Source organism: Anastrepha ludens, chromosome 3, assembly GCF_028408465.1.
Source record: "Anastrepha ludens isolate Willacy chromosome 3, idAnaLude1.1, whole genome shotgun sequence".
Lineage (NCBI taxonomy): Eukaryota > Metazoa > Arthropoda > Insecta > Diptera > Tephritidae > Anastrepha > Anastrepha ludens.
The window spans coordinates 21,532,102-21,550,818 of record NC_071499.1 but is presented as its reverse complement, the minus strand read 5'-3'; the positions used below and the strand labels follow the sequence as shown (position 1 = coordinate 21,550,818).

The 18,717-nt window shown below is 40.4% G+C and overlaps 1 protein-coding gene across 1 annotated transcript in view; it reads left to right on the top strand.

The window, feature by feature from the left end:
• Positions 1 to 14,273, top strand: part of LOC128856593 (uncharacterized) — a 72,539-nt gene extending 58,266 nt beyond the window's left edge. Inside the window, exons 3-8 of the mRNA XM_054091903.1 lie at positions 3,960 to 4,240; positions 6,505 to 6,887; positions 6,975 to 7,326; positions 7,398 to 8,000; positions 12,077 to 12,814; positions 12,904 to 14,273. Coding sequence (XP_053947878.1) covers positions 3,960 to 4,240; positions 6,505 to 6,887; positions 6,975 to 7,326; positions 7,398 to 8,000; positions 12,077 to 12,814; positions 12,904 to 13,452 — 2,906 coding nt within the window. The 3' untranslated portion in view covers positions 13,453 to 14,273. The remainder of the gene's footprint in view (positions 1 to 3,959; positions 4,241 to 6,504; positions 6,888 to 6,974; positions 7,327 to 7,397; positions 8,001 to 12,076; positions 12,815 to 12,903) is intronic.
• Positions 14,274 to 18,717: the final 4,444 nt, after the last annotated feature.

Sequence of the window (18,717 nt, the reverse complement as noted above, 5' to 3'; positions counted from 1 at the left end):
TAGTTTTATTAATAGATAATCTTGTGCTTGATCGATGCTTTTTTTTTCAAAATCAACAATACGGCGGCCTCAGAAAGTATTTTTCAGATTTTCGAGAAAAAGCCGACAATTAATTGTTTAAAAAAAATCGAAATTTAAAAAAAAAATTCTGTGATGAGGCCGAGTTTTTTATGTTTTTCAAAAGCAGTATTCAGAAACAGTTATTGAAATCTACCAAGCGGTTTTTAAGTTACCAGTGATCTCCCGTTCAAAAAACATAGTTTTGAGAAAAACGCATTTAAAGTTTTGCTACTTGCTCGCAAAGGCTCCGGAGCACCCGAGCGAATTTTCACACAATATTTTTTAGACAATATACTTTAAGAAAATGCAAAAAAAAAACATAGACTTTTTTGAAAATTCTGACTACCTCTTAAGTTAAAACAAAAGAAAATAACGAGATCTCTCACTTGATTGCCTACATAACATTAAGTAATTGCAGCAAAATGCAAATATAGCAAGCAGAAAGTCCGCGTACAGTTTTAAAACATATGGAAAAAACTTTATGAATACTATACAAATACGAAAATTAATATTTTGTTGGGTAGCCATGATGTTTTAGAGCTCCAATCAATCTATTTGGCATTGAGTTTACTACATACATAACTTCTCTGTTTCCTCAGTTGGAATCTTCGCTCATTTTGCCCGCATAACACTTCGCAAAGCCACTTTTCTCGTTATTTCATGCATTCGAATTATGTTTTCTATTTTTCGACTATGAGCTGTTTTGAAGCATTGTACCAGAACCAAAACTTAACGATCTTTGTCGAGTGTTTCAGGTCGTTATATTGTTGGAACCAAAACGTTCTTGATAAGTCAAGATTTTAGGCCTTCCGTTTCAAATTCCTTTTTGAAATGTTCAAATACTCCCAATTATCCATTGAGTTAATAAATTCTAACTGACCCACACCATGCCATACATTCCCACACCATAAATCGACCACCGCCGTATTTGACTGCAACAGCAAGATTTTGTTTCTCAAGAGCGGTTTCTGATTGGCGCCAAACAATTTGACGACCTCTTATCCCAAAACTATACAATTTACTTTCGTTTGAAAAAATGACCCGTTTCCAATACTCTGGAGTCTTATTAATATAATTATTAGTGAATTCAAGGCGCTCTCATCTGTTTACAAGTGAAATGAACGGGTTTCATGGAGCGACTCTACCATGATTCCAACTTTACGTAAAAGTTTACGAGCAATTTCCGACCTTTTTTTAAATGTTTTGCCATATTGATTATGCTGCGCTCTTCTCGGACCAATAGTGTTCTTGGACGCTCAGAATTGGGCTTACATAGATGTTAAAATCTCGGTTTGCTTCTAATTTTTTACTACGCGTTGAACAGGAAACTGTTCTCTCAATCGATTTGCCGATATTTCGGAAACTATTTCCACCTTTCTACAATTCCACAAAAACCGCGAAAAAACGAAAAAAATCTTAATAAATTAATCGTAGAAACAAATTGTACGTAGACTTTCTGGTTGCTATATATTTTTATGCTGCTGCAACTACTTACTGGCCAAACATGCAATAAAGAGTGCAAATGCCAGTTATATTCTTCTTCTTAATTGGCGCCATAACCACTTACGCGATCTGGATCTTTATTCACTGCGCTATGTCTATGCCGTCATAAAGCTCATCGTTCCATCACCTGCGATACTCGCCGTCGCCAACATGCAAAGGTCCAAACATCTTCCGCAGAATTTTTCTCTCAAACACCCCAACGGACGCCTCATCGGATATTGTTATCGCCCACGCTTCAGCGCCATACTTTAGGATGGGCATGACGAGAGCCTTATAAAGTGTTAGTTTTGTTCGTCGAAAGAGGACTTTACTATTCAGTTGCCAGTTATATTAGTTTGAGGAACAAGAAATCCAATATTTCCTCGGTATTTGGCCGTATTGATCGATATCTTGTACAGTGAACGGTGCTGGAGTCACAAGTCTTTCGACGGATATAAATTCGGGTCATTCCGCTAACGTAGAACCAACTGTCGTGGGAATGGATGACCTTCGTTGATGGTGAAGAGCCCCCATTCTGATTTTAATGCTTTTAATTGGTTGAGGCGATGGGTTTTCATTAAAAAAAAAAAAAAAAAAGTGTAATTGTCACATAAAGTACTCGTTTTCTTCAAATCGACGCAAAGGCTCGTAGACGTCTACTCACAACAAAACTACTCGTCTTTGATAGATCAGACAGTGTCAGTGACAAACTGAATTTTAGATCTTAAGGGGTCGCGCTGGTCTAGGACTCGAAAATTTAGGGTATTTTCAGGAATTTTTTTTTACAATAAAAAAATGAAAAAGTATATTTAAATTTTTTTAAGGTTTTTATTTAACTTCTTTTATATACAAAAATCGAAAAAAAAAAATTATTTATTGTACAATTTTTAATTCTTAAGGCTTTTTATTTAACTTCTTAAACAAACGAAAATGAAAAAAAATGTTTTTTTTATTTTAATAAATAACTTTTAAAATGACAATTGACACTCCCATTGAACCTGAACGGTGCTGTCTATTTTGGCTCTTCTATTTATCTGAAACACAAAAACCCAAAAAAATTATTAATCAGTATAACTGTAGCTATGTTCCGCTACTAGAATGAAAAACTATTTAACAGAATGGGGCGGTTTTGCATTTCACACTCTAAAAATCGGGTTTTTTCAGTTTTTAATCAAAAAAATACGAAATAAATGCAATAATAATATGATTCCAGTACGGGCGATAGCCATTGATGTTGTGAATAACATAGTAAAATGATTAAGTTAAGATGGTTCGGTTGAATCATTTTGTTTTTGACAACACCAGGCCGAGAAAGTTGTTACGAGAGGAGCGCGCTGACTGCTCTCTACCTAGTTAAGGGGCTGTAGAAGCTGTAATATTGGGAATTTCCGCACGAAAATTTCACAGTATATTCTTAAAATGCTATAGTTTCGAAATATCGAAAAAACAAAAAATTGATTTTGTGAAAATTTTAGACCACCGGGTCTCCTCCTTAATGATTTGCTATGCTTTCGAGTTTTCAAGGACTTACTGATGCATCCTTGCTTGCTTGAATTTTAAGAGGAAATTTAATGAAAATCTTGGCAATTAATTAGCCCTTGAAGAAATAAATTTTGCAAATTTCTTGTAGGCGCTTGAATTCCGCTTTGGCTAAACCCTTTAAGTTATTTTAAGATTATCGTAAGCTTTGCCTTTTTAAATGCGCATTTTTGTAGTACAAATCCCGATTTCATAAACTTTGGTTTCATGCTGTAAATAGACGCACACGCATTAGCAAAGATACATACATACATACATATCTATTCATGCTATTTATATAAACATAAATGAAGCTTTCGCATCAGAGCATTTCGCATCGCGCATTTCGCATTTCGCCTACGCACTCCGCATTCAAATGCATGGCTACATACATACATACATCCATCGCCGCTCCTCCTAGTATGTAGTGCAAATATATGTAGATACTCGTAATGTTTGTATGTATGTAATTTTCATTATGCTGCCAAATCACATTTGTGTGGGGGTGATGATCTACTATACCAATGCGTTCGGGCGACGTGAACTCAAATTGCGCTCATATCTGCGTCAAAAAACATCTACATCTACTTAAATATTCGCTACTTATGCGCTTCTAACTAACTACAACTGAATCCATTACTAACCAATCAAAAAAAAAAACTATAATAATTTTAATATAAATTTTTTACTAACACAACAAATACTAACAAAAATCGTTAAACCGTACATGTAATTGTGCTGTAATTATGTTGTAATCGTAATCGTAATCGTTAACGTAAATACAAATACTTGACTTGATCGTATATTTTGTAATGAAGTCAAAGATAGAAAGGATAATCGCTTGAATGTCACGAAGAATAAACGTTTTGTTGTTGAAACTATTACCACTATGACCACAGTGACCGAGCGGCGCATTGTGCGTGAGGCCAGCGAGGATGTGACAGCCGGCACTGACCTATTGCCGCCCGCATTGCCAGCCAAGCCAAGCGCCATTGTGAGTGCCAGCACTGGCCAGCAATTGTCCCAGCAGCAGCAGCAGCAGCAACAGTCGTCAAACGCTGCCGGTGAGGTGTACGACGAGCAGAAACCGCCACCCATACCACCAAAGGAGTCCTCGCCCACCCAAATCAGTGGTATTTTGAAGGGCGGCAAATTGTGGAAACAGGATTCAATGTCACAGGTAAGTTGAACGTGAATATTCACATGAAAAGATTCCATTTACTTTTGTTATTTTAAAGACTTATATAAGATTGCTAGGATATTGTATGAAATAATAGCAGAGGCTGTATAAGGGAGTTGTTCCAAAATGAGCGCCTAGATGTTGTTTTAAAATAAAACATATAGAAATTTAGGTTTTTTCAGATTTCACTACATTTATTCCAAACAAACTCTTAACAATATGTGAAAAATTGCATCACTTAAATGTCCACCATGAGCACGTCTACAGGTAAAATCCGTTATTTCTGTGATTTTATCGTTATTATCGACATCGACCAAATCAAAGTTGCACGTAATTATTTAGCTGTTACAGCCTTGAGCCCCATAAGCACCATTCACAATTTCCGGGGCCTGGCTTGCATTTTCACCGTTATTAAAGAAAAACTGGAAAATGTACCCAATCCCCTCTTTGTAGGCTTTCATTGTTAACACCCTGTAACTCATTACTGAATGGATCAAACAAAAGACGGCATAGGATTTTTTAGTGTGAAATGTCACTTTGAAAACGAGCATAACCTTTAAATTGTTTGGTCGATACTTTACGAGATATCGATCGCTACAGCCATCTACCGAGAACCTAATGGATTTATTTTTCCCCAATATACAAGTATAAGTTTATTCCTCAAAAGTGACATTATCGACTTCAAAGTACTTTCTACTTATGCCAGCGTTTGTTATTACTTACTTGCTTAGCTGGCAGTTACAAGCAATGGTCGGTCTTGGCCGGTACCAAAATGTTGCGCTTATCGCCTCTGCATGGCGCGCGTTGACGCCAGTCAGAGACACCAAGCGCGGTCGGGTCGCCGTCGACTTGGCCTTTCCAACGCAGATGAGGACGCCTTTTTTTTGCGAGTTCCACCAGTGCATTTCGAATAGAGCACCTTCTTTGCTGGACTTTTGTTGTTCATTCGCTTAACGTGACCTAGCCAGCGCAGCCATTGAATTTTAATGCGCTTTACTACGTTGATGTCGGCGTACAGCTCGTGGATCCATCTTATTCGGTATGTATCATTCACATACAAATCGGACCATAGATCTTACGAAGAATTTTTCTCTCGGAAGCTCCTAATAATCATCCATCGGTGTTCGTCAATGTCCAGGATTCAGTGCCATAGAGTAAGACCGGGAGGATGAGTGATTGGTAGAGCTTTTTTTTCGTGTATCGATAGAGGACGCTAGCCTACCCAGACCAAAGTAGCACCTGTTAAGAAGATATATTCTTCGTTGGATCTCTTGGCTGACGCTATTGTTGGTGTTAATGGGTCCGAGGTAGACAAAGTCCTTGACTACGCCGAACTCGTAATTGCCAATCGTAACCTGCTATCCAATACGCGTAGACTTTGTGGTTGTTTACCGTCGTTTACCGCAAGACCCACTCAGCGGGATTCTTTTTCAAAACTGGAGAAAGTTGCACTGACTGCCCGCTGACTACAGAAGAAACTGAACTTTCAGAATGGACACTGTGCACAGAATCCGAAGAAAGTTAACAATAACGAGCTTATGAAATAAGCGGGAGCGCGTGAGATTACTCTCGAGTTGCTGGTTCACCCGACAGAAAAGCGCCTCGAGCGCAAAGGGTTAATACATTTCTGGGAAGCAAATAATGTTGCACTATGGCTAAACTTGGCTGTTCTATTTTACTTTGATGGAACTGTTCCCAAATTACCAAGTTTTAGAGAAGTCAGCTGATAATTTTTTCCGAAATGTGAACAATTTCTTCCACTTTTCTGAAAGTGCTCAAAAACGCATTCAGACACCGTTTAGAGTTTACTGAGCACGCGAAATTCACTTTTTATTCACTTTGATGAAAATTTACTGAGGTCAAATGACTGTCACAACATTGAGAGATCAGACAGAAAATTGAGGTTCGTTCATTTGAAAAATCCTTCACGACAAACGAGAAGAATTGCCTTGGATTATGACACTCTGACAGCAAGTGGGCGATGTATAGAAGGCCCGAATTTATTTTGAGTTAAAATTAGGTTTAGCCGCTTAGAGGAAGCTACTGAAGATGAAAATATCTTCAGTTTTACCACCACCATTCACAAAGATATCAAGGCTGAGGAACTAATTCTCATTCTATCTGATAAGTCAAACTCGCCACAAGCGAAGTTAAGCAATTTTCGAATAGAGAATAAAACAAGTACCTTTTATTAGCTTTCAATGACAAGAAATTTGATAACTAAAATTTTTTTATATCTTCTCTCTTTTATCAATCACTTTTAGTCGGATGACCAGAACAATACCACCTCGGAGGATGAGGGTGGCACAACAAAACGTTCGGTGCGCTTTGTCACCGAAGATTTGGCTGGTGACGGCGAGGGTCAGACAACTGGCGACGCCGATGAAGGGGAGAATCAGATAAACGAACTCATACCGATCAAGAAACATTCCACATTATTCAATAACGCATTACGTCCCAACTCCGCCGTACGCCAGTTGTTCCCAAGCGTTGCTCACCAAACACCGGTGCTCACCTCGGAAGCATTACGGGCATTTGACGAGTCGAAACGTGCTGGTTGTTTGGTGCCAAATCTGCCCGGCTGTGGTGATACGGACACTATCAGGCGTAGCATCGAGCGTAACATATTGCGACGATCATTGATCAAGTAAGCAAATCGCCTCACTCACTACCCATTTCCCCCCTTTTCAATCACATGAACTACTTATGAATGCATTTTTCCTGAAAACACAAGAAAAAAGGCCGTCAAATCGGACATTTCACTGGAGGAGCGTATCAAACAGCTAACCTGCGACATCGACGAGACGAATGAGGATAGCGCTGCGGAGAACGGTGATGAGGAAAGCTCAAAATTGGCTGCGGAAGCCAATTGTGAATTGATGCATCGCGGTAGTCCCATGGGCGAAGAGAATCCACAGAAGTTCGCCAATGGCAACAGCGATAAAAGTTTTTCACCCAGCTCGTCTGTTTCAAGCTCGTCGAGTGGTTCATCGGCTTACAAGAAGATTTCCGACATATTCAATCGTGACAAGAAACAAGAGAAGATACTTGAAATGGAAGAGAATCCCATAGTTATAATACCTCAGGTAATAAGAATTTATGAGCTACTTTAGCATTCAGTCCAAATAATACTTAAAATCTTGAATTTCTGCAACAGGAATGCCGCTGCCCGGCCGCACCCGATCTTGGCATGGGCATACAAGTGCCCGTCGTACATACCCAAATCCATCGCACACCACCACGTCAAGTGGAGCCGAAACGTCAATTCCTCTCTACACTGGCACCCCTAACCGCTTGTGTGGCCGGCAACAAGGACGACCTATCTTCCTATTACACCTTGGCTGCTGCTCATCATAGCGGTCATGCGGCCAATAATGCACAATTCGCTGAATTCCATTTGGGTGGCGCTAATTTGTGTGAACGGCCAGGCGTTACGCAGGGTGGTGGTGGTGGTGGTGGCGCCACTGATGAGGTGCGCAAAGTGGCACCTGATGTCATTGCTGGTACGCCCGGTCAGGAGCAGCAAGACGAATTGGCAGCCTTTGCTCAGCAGGAGGCCAATCGCACGGAAAAGATTAAGAAGCGCTACACCAACGAAAACTCCAACAATAGCTCTGATGATGATGAGCAAAATGATTATGGCTTTAATAAGCGTCCATCGGTGCGCGGCATCAAACCGAAGTTCAGTTCCACCAATGAGATTTTGCAGCAAATGCAGGAGCAATTGAATCAGCAGATGCCCAGCGTGGCAGTGGGACAAGTATGTAGATATAGTCCATATGTCTATGGGGGTTCGTTTAGCCGGTATATGCCGTAGAGCATTTTCTTAGGTAGTTAAATAAATTTCTGTGGTTCTCAAGTATTGAAATTTTTGCTTAGTACCATTCGTACAGTCTAAATCAGTGAAAATCGCATGGACAATTCGTTGGTTTATTTTCAAAAGTTTTGCTTTTTCTGTTTAGAATTTTTTTGGTTGACACAACCAGTGTTAGTTTATTCGTAAATTTTCATTCAATAGACCAACATTTCAAGAATATTTTTCTAAATTTTCAAAACATTCAAAATTGAGTGAGCGACATTGAATCCTCGGAGGCTACTCAAAAAAAAAACTTTATCTTGCGGTGTATAGTACATCGTAACTCCAAACAACATCATATGAAGAAAAAAACCTCGTTATACGGCCACCGTAGCCGAATGGGTTAGAATTCAGAGAGAACGTGGGTGCGAAACCTGGTGAAAGACCAAAATGAAGAAACACTTTTTTCTAATAGCGGTCGCCCCTCGGCAGGCAATGGCAAACCTCCGAGTGTATTTCTGCCATTAAAAAGCTCCTCATAAAAATTATCCGCTGTTCGGAGTCGGTTTAAAACTGTAGGTCCCTCCATTTGTGGATCAACCCGACTAGAAATTTTGGTAAGGCGGTGATTAGGCGCAAATAAGGCAGACCGCATTCCAAATTTGCGCCTCATAAGGTAGCCAAACTAGGCCCAAGTCCCGAAAGGTATCGCCACACATCTGCCTCATTAGGCGCAGGTTCGAAAAACCGAACTTCGGTAATACTACGGATGCCCTTCTACAAATCAGTTAGGGATTCCAATTTATGCCTAAGTGAGACGCTGCCATCGATTTTCGTGACCACAACCAAATTTGGTATTGTTCTGGAATGACAATCTTTGCCTTGCCTAACGTGGGCCTGGTAAGGTAATAGTGAGGCGTGCCTCAGTAAGGTCTACCTAATTCGGGCCTAACTGATTCTTCGGCATGCCTCACTGTAATTCTAGTCGGGAACATCCAGAAACACCCAGAAAGAGTGTGCGCGTCAATTATATATATATTAGGGCGGGTCGATTTAAAAATCGCTCATTGCTCTGTGAAAATCGTACTCTAGGGATCAAAATAGGAAACTTTGCCGAAGGAACCATACCTCTAAAATGAATTCTGATGTCCCCCAATTTCAAAATATCACCATTTTTGGCCTTTACATGAAAAAATCAGCTAAATGGCTATGTTTTTTCTTTATTTTTATTTATTTATAATATTAATATTTATTATTTATTTATAATAATATCTATTTTTTCTTTTAAGAAATTTATTTAGTCAGAACATATGTATGTAAATGAAAAAATTAATTTAAGTGAGTTATAGAAAAGAAACTAAAAAGTTCGACCCAAATTGGGGGCATCAGAATTCGTTTTAGAGGTATGGTTCCTTCGGCAAAGTTTCCTATTTTGATCCCTAAAATATGATTTTCACTGAGCAACGGGCGATTTTTTTGCCTCCCCACAAATCGACCCGGCCTAATATATATATATATATAGATATATTTCATTTGTTAAAAGAGATGTTTTTCGATGTATCACTGGGAATATACTTCGTAGCACTTGAAAGCCAAAAACCCGATTTTCGCTAAAAAAACCGATTGATTTCTTATTGTAAAACTAAATCATAATATACATATATCTACTTGTATGTATGTACTACTAAGTAGGCCCTAGAAAAATTTAATTGCTAACGTACTTAGCATTGAAATACATCCTAGGTTAGTTTAGGTTAGCCATATTGCTTGTCTGAGACAAGAAACTCCGTGGCCCTGCGGCCGTTGTCCCACATACATTTTATTTCCATCTCCTAACTAAGTTTCTTAAACCACTTAGATCTTTCTAGAAATGTAACTAGTCCTTCTAGTAAGACATTTTGCGAATTTCCCAGGTCCTCAAAAAAATAATCGCCAAGAAATTTGTCATGACTTCTTCGAAGAGCAGAACAATTTCATCTTCAGCTCCACAACTCCTACAGAAGTCATTGTGAGGTACACCCCTTCTACTGGCTAGGGTGCCAATTGTGCAGTGACTCGGTATATACAATATAACACCTGTAAGGACGCTGGTAGTTGATCTGTTGAGTCCAAGCAGACATTTTGTTCTTCTAAGAATCACTTTTGGCCTGTGCGCTTTGGAGATCCTGCAGTTAGTAGTCAGAGACCTCCTACTCGTATTGGTTTCCGCGATTACGCTCAAGTCAATCGCAGTGTACAGTTCGTTTAGAGAAAATGCGTATGTTCTCTACCACTCGCTAAAGGTCAAGCTCGGAGCCTCCACTCCAGAGTGGCGGGACCCAACAAAGTGTGATGTTGTGTTGCTGGAAATTTGAGAGCGGTCTCCTGCATTCTTTAACTGATCTTGAATTGGTGTTCGCTGATGCCAGTGTCTTGATCGGAAATAAGCCCGGAGATAAGTCCATTAGTCTTATCGTTTTTGCTGCTTTGTTTATAGCGTAGATTTTAGCTTGAAAGACGCTTCACCGGTCTGAGAGTCTGAAGGAGCAATTTAAGGATAACTGTTCCTAGTACACTCCCGCTCCAGTGCAATTGTCCATCTTTGAGCCGTCAGTATAGATATGGTTACCACTACCCCCTTATTTGGCTTTGGTCTGACAATCCTTTCTGTCTGGTATTCGTATTTTATAGTCTTTGTTCAGATCTATCTTGTGAACCAGATAGTCTGTTTTCGATGCGTCTTGTAAGATTCGCACTGATAGTAGAACTGCTGCTTGACCGTGCGTGTTTTGTTTTTGCATGGCTGCTGCTTTAATCCTGGAAACAGATTTGGCTGTCATTCCTTTAACATGAATGTCAATTTGAGGAATGTGTCGGGTCACTTCCAGCTCCACCTGAGGCGTCAATCGGAGTGCACCTGTTATTCCTACGCAAGCAAATCGTTGGATTTTTATGAGATCCTTTAGGTAGGATTGTGTCTGCACCGCCTCCCACCACACAAATGCTCCATAAGTCAAAATTGGTCTGATGATCGTATTGCACGCTCAGTAGCTTATATACATTTTCAGACCAAATTTTCGGCCAAATGCCCTCTTACAGATAAAAGGGCATTACAAGCTTTCTTTAACCTTTTCTCGGTGTTCCTTTTCCAAGAAAGCATTGATTCTAGAGCCAAGGTTCAAAGGCTTCATTTAATAGGGTTAGTGTTACTCCATCTATGGAGGGTAACTGAAAACTCGGTATCTTATGTCTTCTAGTGAAAAGAACTAGTTCAGTCTTGGATGGGTTAGCCATTAGACCGTTTGAGGTTGCCCACTAAGGCAGTTCCTTTAGCACTGATTGCATGAGCCCGCCGATAGTCTAGAGAAACTTCTCTGTTATCAGAATGACTGCATCGTCCACATAAGCAACTATTTTGATCTTTTTATTGTTCATGGTAATAAGCAATTATTTCAACGTTCCATAGTAAGGGCGGTAAGCCCTGCTTGTGGGGTTTCTCGTTTCCTAGGCTAGTGATACCTTAGTTCAAGGTCATCCGGTCACTCAGTTAGATAGCATATTGTCTACCCGCCAAATAATATTTTCTTTCATCTTAGAAAACATCCTAAAAAATACATCCTAAGAAAACAAAAAGAAATTTTCAGGACATGTCTGGTAAAAATAGTATTAGAATCTTACATTTTATTTTCCCAACCGTGTCTATAAAACTCAAAAAACCAAGGCGAATATATTATATTAGAGTTGGTATCGGCGCATCAGCTGATCTGTTTTTTTTTTCTTTCGCCGTGTCCATGTGACTGTCAACCCAAAATGAAACAAGGCGAATTCATTCTTTGCTTTCTATTCTGCCACTACTTTGTCGTGACAGTCAAACGTACAATGCATTGTTGTTGGTCTAGTGCCACCGCCTTTAATGAATGTCCCTTGTAAAAGAACAGAATAAACAAAAATAGGAAGCTTTTTAGAAGAGTTGCTGTATGCAGCAGGCCGTGTTGCGCCAGTCAAGCATTTCTCATATCTGGCTGGGTGAGAAGTTCTAATTTCGCTTTTTCATTTTGCAGCCCATCAACCAGGCCATCAAGAGTTATACGCTGCCAAAACAGGCCTCTACAAGTTCCATGACCAAGCAGATCTCTCAAAATCCTTCCCCACAAAATGTGCCACATCCCATCAATGTTGTACAACAACAGCAACAACAACAGCAGCAGCAACAGCAACAACAGCAGCAACAACAGCAGCAACAGCAACAACATCAGCAACAGCAACAACAACAGCAACAACAACAGCAGCTACAACTTCAACAATCCCAACAGCCACAGCCACCATCACAAATTATGGTCGGCCAACAACAACAGCCCACGTCACAGGCAGTGCAAGTGCAGGCCAACGCCATCGCTCAACAACAAACCGAGCAACGCACGTGGAGTTTCTACACGGAAGGTGGCGCCGAACAGCATCGCCTGCCCATCGAAGGCGCAGGCCTCCAGCAGGCATACTACCAAACATTGCCCGGTGGCGCCATGTTCCGCCAAACCATTATGCAGCATGGCCAGGACGAGACGGCGATGATGTACGCCGCACAAAATTGTCAGAGCGTCACCGCCATTGAACAGCAACACTACGGACACTACGCACGCAGTCCTACCCGACGTCCAGAGTCACCGCCACCGCTGCGCAATTACCATCAGACAATGGTGTTGATACCCTACAACGCACAGACCTACTCACAATTCGCCGCCACCAACATGGATCCGAAAGTGGCGCACATACAACGTCAAAACATACTGGAGTACCAGCAGGTGGGCACCCAAACGCTAGAGGGCGATGCATTTACACACTATTATGTCACACGCTAAATCAATTGCCCTTTGTCATTTGCCATTTGCAGGTGACTCAGCAGACGATTCGCGTTCCCATCGGCTATGCGCTGCCAGGCATGCAACTCCACGTGATGGCTGGGCGTGGCCATGCAGGCCATTATGCGCAACACCCGCAACAGGCAGTCGGCGTTGAGGCTGCGGCCGCTGCCGCTGCTGCTAACACCCATCCGCACCAACATCCACATCCACCGCATCAGCGCATCATGGCTCAGCGCTATCAATTCGCACAGGAGGGAAATATACCTGGTTTTAGTGAGCGTGGCGTACCAGAGGGCGCGGCGGCGGTGTCTCACACTGATTGTCACAGCATGGTGTCGCCCACCGCCAGCCAAGCAGCGACTGTACAACAACAAATTCAACAACAAATGCAACAGCAACAACAGCAGCAGCAGCAACAGCAACAACAACAGCAGGTGAACATAGCGCAGCAGCAGCAGCAGCAGCAGCAACAGGCAGCACAGGCGAACATCAGCCAAGGTGGTGGCGGCGGCGGTGGCGGCACCGGCTTACAACAAGCCGCCGCTCAAGGTTCCGTCTATTACGCGATGAATGTATGACCCGCGGCCGATTAGTCGGCGCCAACGGCGGCGGTCATTGTAGAACGTCGTCAGTGTCAACGCGTCGAAATGTCGTCGGTACAGCTGAGCACACGGTAAACTACAATGGGGACAAGGGGCAGTGGCGGCTGAGGGTAATTATGGAGTTATGGGAAGAAATGCGTGGGGTGCACAAAGGGGGAACAGTGTGAAGTGTGCACCAATGGAGGACTTTAGGTGCGGATGCTATGGCGAGAGGGGTTATTTTAGTAGTACAGCATGAAATTGCATGCAAACAACGGCAACGAGGGAATTTAATTAGAACCAGTTTAGATTTAGTAACGGTAGTCAAGCGTATAAAAATTATGAATGGATTCTTAAAGCATTCAAGTACTTAACTTAAAAATGTGTAACCAAATGTTGGTACTGGTCAGCGCTGGCAAATGTGTCATATTCCATTAGAAATGAAAAGAAAGCTTCCATTTAATTGAGAGAAGACAGAAATTGTTACGGGTATGCAAAAAAAAAAAAGAATATATTCAGACGCTAGTACAGCATAATTGCACTATGCAACCAAATTTTTGTGATCTGCAGCTAAAACAGTTTTCTTATTACTCTACTGAGGAACTCTGATCCCAAGAAAAGTTTGGAAATTTATGAGTAACACTGAATAATATCGAGTGTAATTTGTGAAATGTGTTGTGAAAGGCCGATCACCATTGAAAGCTCCCACACAATGAGTTTGCTCAGAGAAGCGATGTTGAGCTGTTCCGTCTCAAGTGATCCATGTTTTTGGACATTGTCGTAAATTCTTCAAAAAAAAATTTGAAAAATCGGTTCATTTGCAGGCTTAAATATCTATAAAGAGAAGTAAATTGAACAAATTTTGAAAATAAAAAATTTCAATTTTGAGATTTACAAAGTCCGCGCCAAAATATAAACTACTTAATGGTTTGTAGTAAACCATTTTCAGCATAGTCTCTTTTTAGGCTTATACAGGCTTCGTCCAACGTTGCCCTAGTTTGTTGATCCTTTCCGAAGCTATTTGCTCTGCAATCACATCCTCGTTTCATGAAAATCTTTTTCCCACCAGTCGTTTCTTTGAATTGGGGAACAATTAGTAATCCGAGGGATCGGAGGGAGTCAATAGAGGGATGGAGAATAGTGGGACGGAGAATAGTGGGACGGAGAATAGAGGGATGTGAAACGAGTTTGAACACTATTTCGATTAATTTTGATTTTAATTCAATTAACTGCTGAGGCGTGAGCTGGTCCGTTTCCGTGCTGGCTCGACTTTCTCGATCTGGCTGAAACTTGGTGTGTTTTGTTCCAAAAGATGCTAATAACTAAACATAACCTCGATATGCACCACTAGTGCCATCTCTCTGACTTTACAAGAACTTTTAAAACGACCCTCTTATCCCATGTTGAAAATTATGGTAAAGAATTTTTTGGGCGGAAAATTCTTCAGTCCTTTTTAGCATTTTTCTAATATTTGGTTATATTTGAGAATATAATTAACTATTTAAGAAAACATTTTCTCGAAAGATTATGGAAATAGCATTACGCAACTTGTGCGTAATACTGAGCATTTTTTTTCCTTGTTCACTCCTCTTGGGAGCATAGGGCCTCGACAAGACTCTTGCATCGTATACGGTTCTGGGCTGTTGTTTTCGCAACCGTCCCATGAGATGTTGGCATCTGCTAGTTCCCGCAGCATCGACCTTCTCCAAGTGTCTTTTGGACCACCGCCCCCTCTGCTCCCTTGCGGGTTCCAGTCCAGTGCCATTCTCCTGATGCTATCTGGTGGTTTCCTCAATGTGTGACCTATCCATAGCCTCTTTCTGCATTTGATTTGCCTAAGGATAGGTTCCTCATTCGTTAGTATTAATATTCTGCAGATGGTGCGAAGGCATTCGTTGTTGACGGATTGTAGCCTCTGTGTGATGGTGTTAGAGACCAGCCATGTTTCGCTTCCGTACAACAATACGGACTTCAGGCATGAGCTGAATATTCGTAATTTAGTGCACCTGGAGATTTGCGAACTTCCCCATACTGTATGCATTCGCCCGAATTGCTTTGTTAGCCTACAGTTGACATCTTCATCTGCTCCACCATCTGCCGATGATGCAGCCGAGGTAGCAGAAGCTTTCGACGAATATCTGCCTTGCGTTATTGTGGTTAACTCTCATAGCCTTGGACTTGGTGATGTTGACCTACAGTCCGGCAGTGCGTGCCAGCGCGACTAGTTTGTCCCCCTTCGCTTGAATGTCAGTAAATTTGTGAAAGAGGAGGCAGATGTCATCGGCGAAGTCCAGGTCCTCAAGATGTCTGGTGAAACCCCATACGATGCTTTTTTTATGCAAGGTCAGTTGGCTCATGATGTCATCAAGGACGATGGAAAAGAGAAGGGGCGACAAGGGACAACGCCTGCGTTGGTGGTGAATGGGTCGCTGGTGTTGCCGATGTGAAGCATTGCTAGTTCGGATTTCTCGTAAAGCTCTCTGATTAGGCGGATTGAGCCTCTCTTGATTGTGTAGAATGCCTTCTTAAAGTCAACGAACAGCATGAGAAGTGGGGAGCGCTACTCAACTGATTGTTCTATTATGATACGAAGAGTGTTGGTTTGGTCAACACACATAATTTTGTGGATGGTATTAAGTAGGGTTATTCCTCGCCTGTTGCCGCAGTCACGCTGGTCGTCTTTCTTGGACAGCTTCACTATGATGCCTTTTGTCCAGGACGCTGGAAGATTTTCATTGCTCCAGACGTCGGTGATGTGGGGATGAAGAATTTCCGCTGATATTTGTGGGTCGGCAGTTATACTGAACATAGTCTAATTAAAAAAAATAATAATAACAAAAAAATATTTTCTTACGCTTTTCATGTCCCATTCACGTACCCTATTGTTTTTTGTTTTTGTTTTGCAAATAATATATCGTTGATCAGTATTTGTATACTAGTGTCGATTCCACAGGATGTGAAGTAAGTGTCTGAGTATATCGAGACAGAATAATAAGGTTATCTTTTGCCAGAAGAATGTCGTTGAAATTTAGTTTTGCAATTTTTTTCTTGCTCGGAAGTGGACTTCTTATTATTCTGAGATTAATTTTACGAAAATTGAAACTAAACACTACTTTTATAAAGATTTTTCTGAAAAATCCGCTTTTTCATTTTAGAATCTCTAGAATTTTAGAATGCTTCTCAGCTACTGCAAAAAGTTTGTGAGGAAAAAGAAGTAATTCGTCTTCACTTAGCTTACTTGGAATAGTAACACAACTACCCATAAACAAACCCTTATTGACTGATATGGCAACATAAAAAGTGTGCATTTTTGCAATCGGAGTAGTTTAGTATATAGAGGGTCTTTTCAGCCTTTTGTTACGTTCAGCCTTTTGTTCCGTTCAGTCTTCTGTCAGCAATATCCTTGAAGGATGAAAAATATGTTGATCATAGGCACATTTGTCGCGCCCTACAAAGAGCAGAGCCGTAGCAAAGTAGGTGTTCCAAAGTAGCCCTAGCTTTCGCTTCGTTGCATGTGTTACACTGGTCGTTCTGGACTAATTCCATTTTGGCTGCATGAAGTGGTGTGAGATAGTGTCCCATCAGTACTCCAACCAAAATTTTGCAGTCTTTCCTAGAATAAGTTTCCTAAAATAAAGTTTCAAGTTTCGTATTCTAAGTGCTTAGCCTAATTTTGGCAGTTTTGTGCGAGCTTGAGTGTTCCCGTATCGACTGCGTTTCGCCTGGAAGAAGACACGCCAAATTTCAGCCAAATTGGTATGTTTCTTTGTGCTTGGCATTCCTTTGAATCGAGGAAGTCGAGTGATTTTGCTTTGATTTTCCATCACGACAACGCAGCAGCTCACGCCTCAGCAGTTGTGGGCGCAAAATTAATGGCAACAGAGTTCCAACTCGTTTCATATTCCTCTATTCACCAGACTTGGCTCCCTCGGAAGCCATCAATCTATTCCCTTATTTCAAGAAATAGCTGGCGGGAAAAAAATTGTATTCAAACGTGGAAGGGATTGCCGAGAGAAATGGCTATTTTTCAGGCTTGCGAAAATTTTATTATTTGGAAGGGAACAGCCGACTAGAACCGCGTTGAACGAATGTATAAGTGTTAAAGGAGGCTATGTCTTTAAATAAAACAGGTTTACCGTAAACAATTAAGTAGTTTCTATTCTTGCACAGACTTCTTAAATTGCCCTCCTATATAGAATAACAATTGGTATTTTATTAGTTGACAAAACTGCTTCAATAAAATTTTGTTGCATAGTGAAATTATTGAAAGATTGCGAAAAGTTTATAAACGAATATAAAATTAATTGGTTGATTCAATACAAAACGCACACAAACATAATACTCGTTCAAAAAGAGGCAACAACAATAGCAAAAGTGCAATTCCAAACAATAATGACAACAAAAGCAACAACGTTTTTATACCAAAATTTAAATTGGGAAAAAAAAGAAAATGAAAAAGTAAATTAAATGGAACTTAAATTAGTAATAAATTAAAAATAGTTGAAAACCAAAAATTAAATACATATACATATTTACTTATATGAAATAACAAAAACAAAAAACTAAAAAAAAAAATAACAAAAACAAAAATATGCATACTACAAATGTGTGCGTGTGTGCTTTAGTGCATAAAAGTAGTCATTACGGAATAATGCAATTTCTCGTGTATTTATTTATTTTTAGTGTAATTAGGTAAACCGTTACGTGTATTTGTATATAATTGCAATGGATTTATTGCTTTAAGAAGCTCAGTAGTTTATTTACATTTACAATTATTCACACATTTACATACATACAAAACCGACTTAGAATTAGCGTGGGAACTTAAGGCCTCTAAACTACTTGAAGTCTTCAAACCTGGTATTTGTTTAGTTCAAATCGAATTCGAATGTACGAACACACACACATGCATATGTATGTGCTTACTAATGTATGCGTGTGCTGCCTTAGTATCAAGCCACTCCGCATACTACTAACAACGCATTGGGGGTAGAATTCCGCGACAAAGTTTCACTGGCTAAGGAATATCAACTTTTTAAATTTATTAATTTTTTTTTAATGGGTCATAAAAATTTGTGTATGAGTGGATTTTGAAAATATTCCCGAAATAAGAAATTTAGCAACAGACCATTCGGTGCAAAAGTCCGTATGAAATTATGAGTCAAAATAGATTTCCAACCCAATATCCTTTATTATACTTAGAAGCCTTTTTCTAATCTCTATGATTAGTAAAACAAATGGAGGGTCCTACAATTTGAAGCC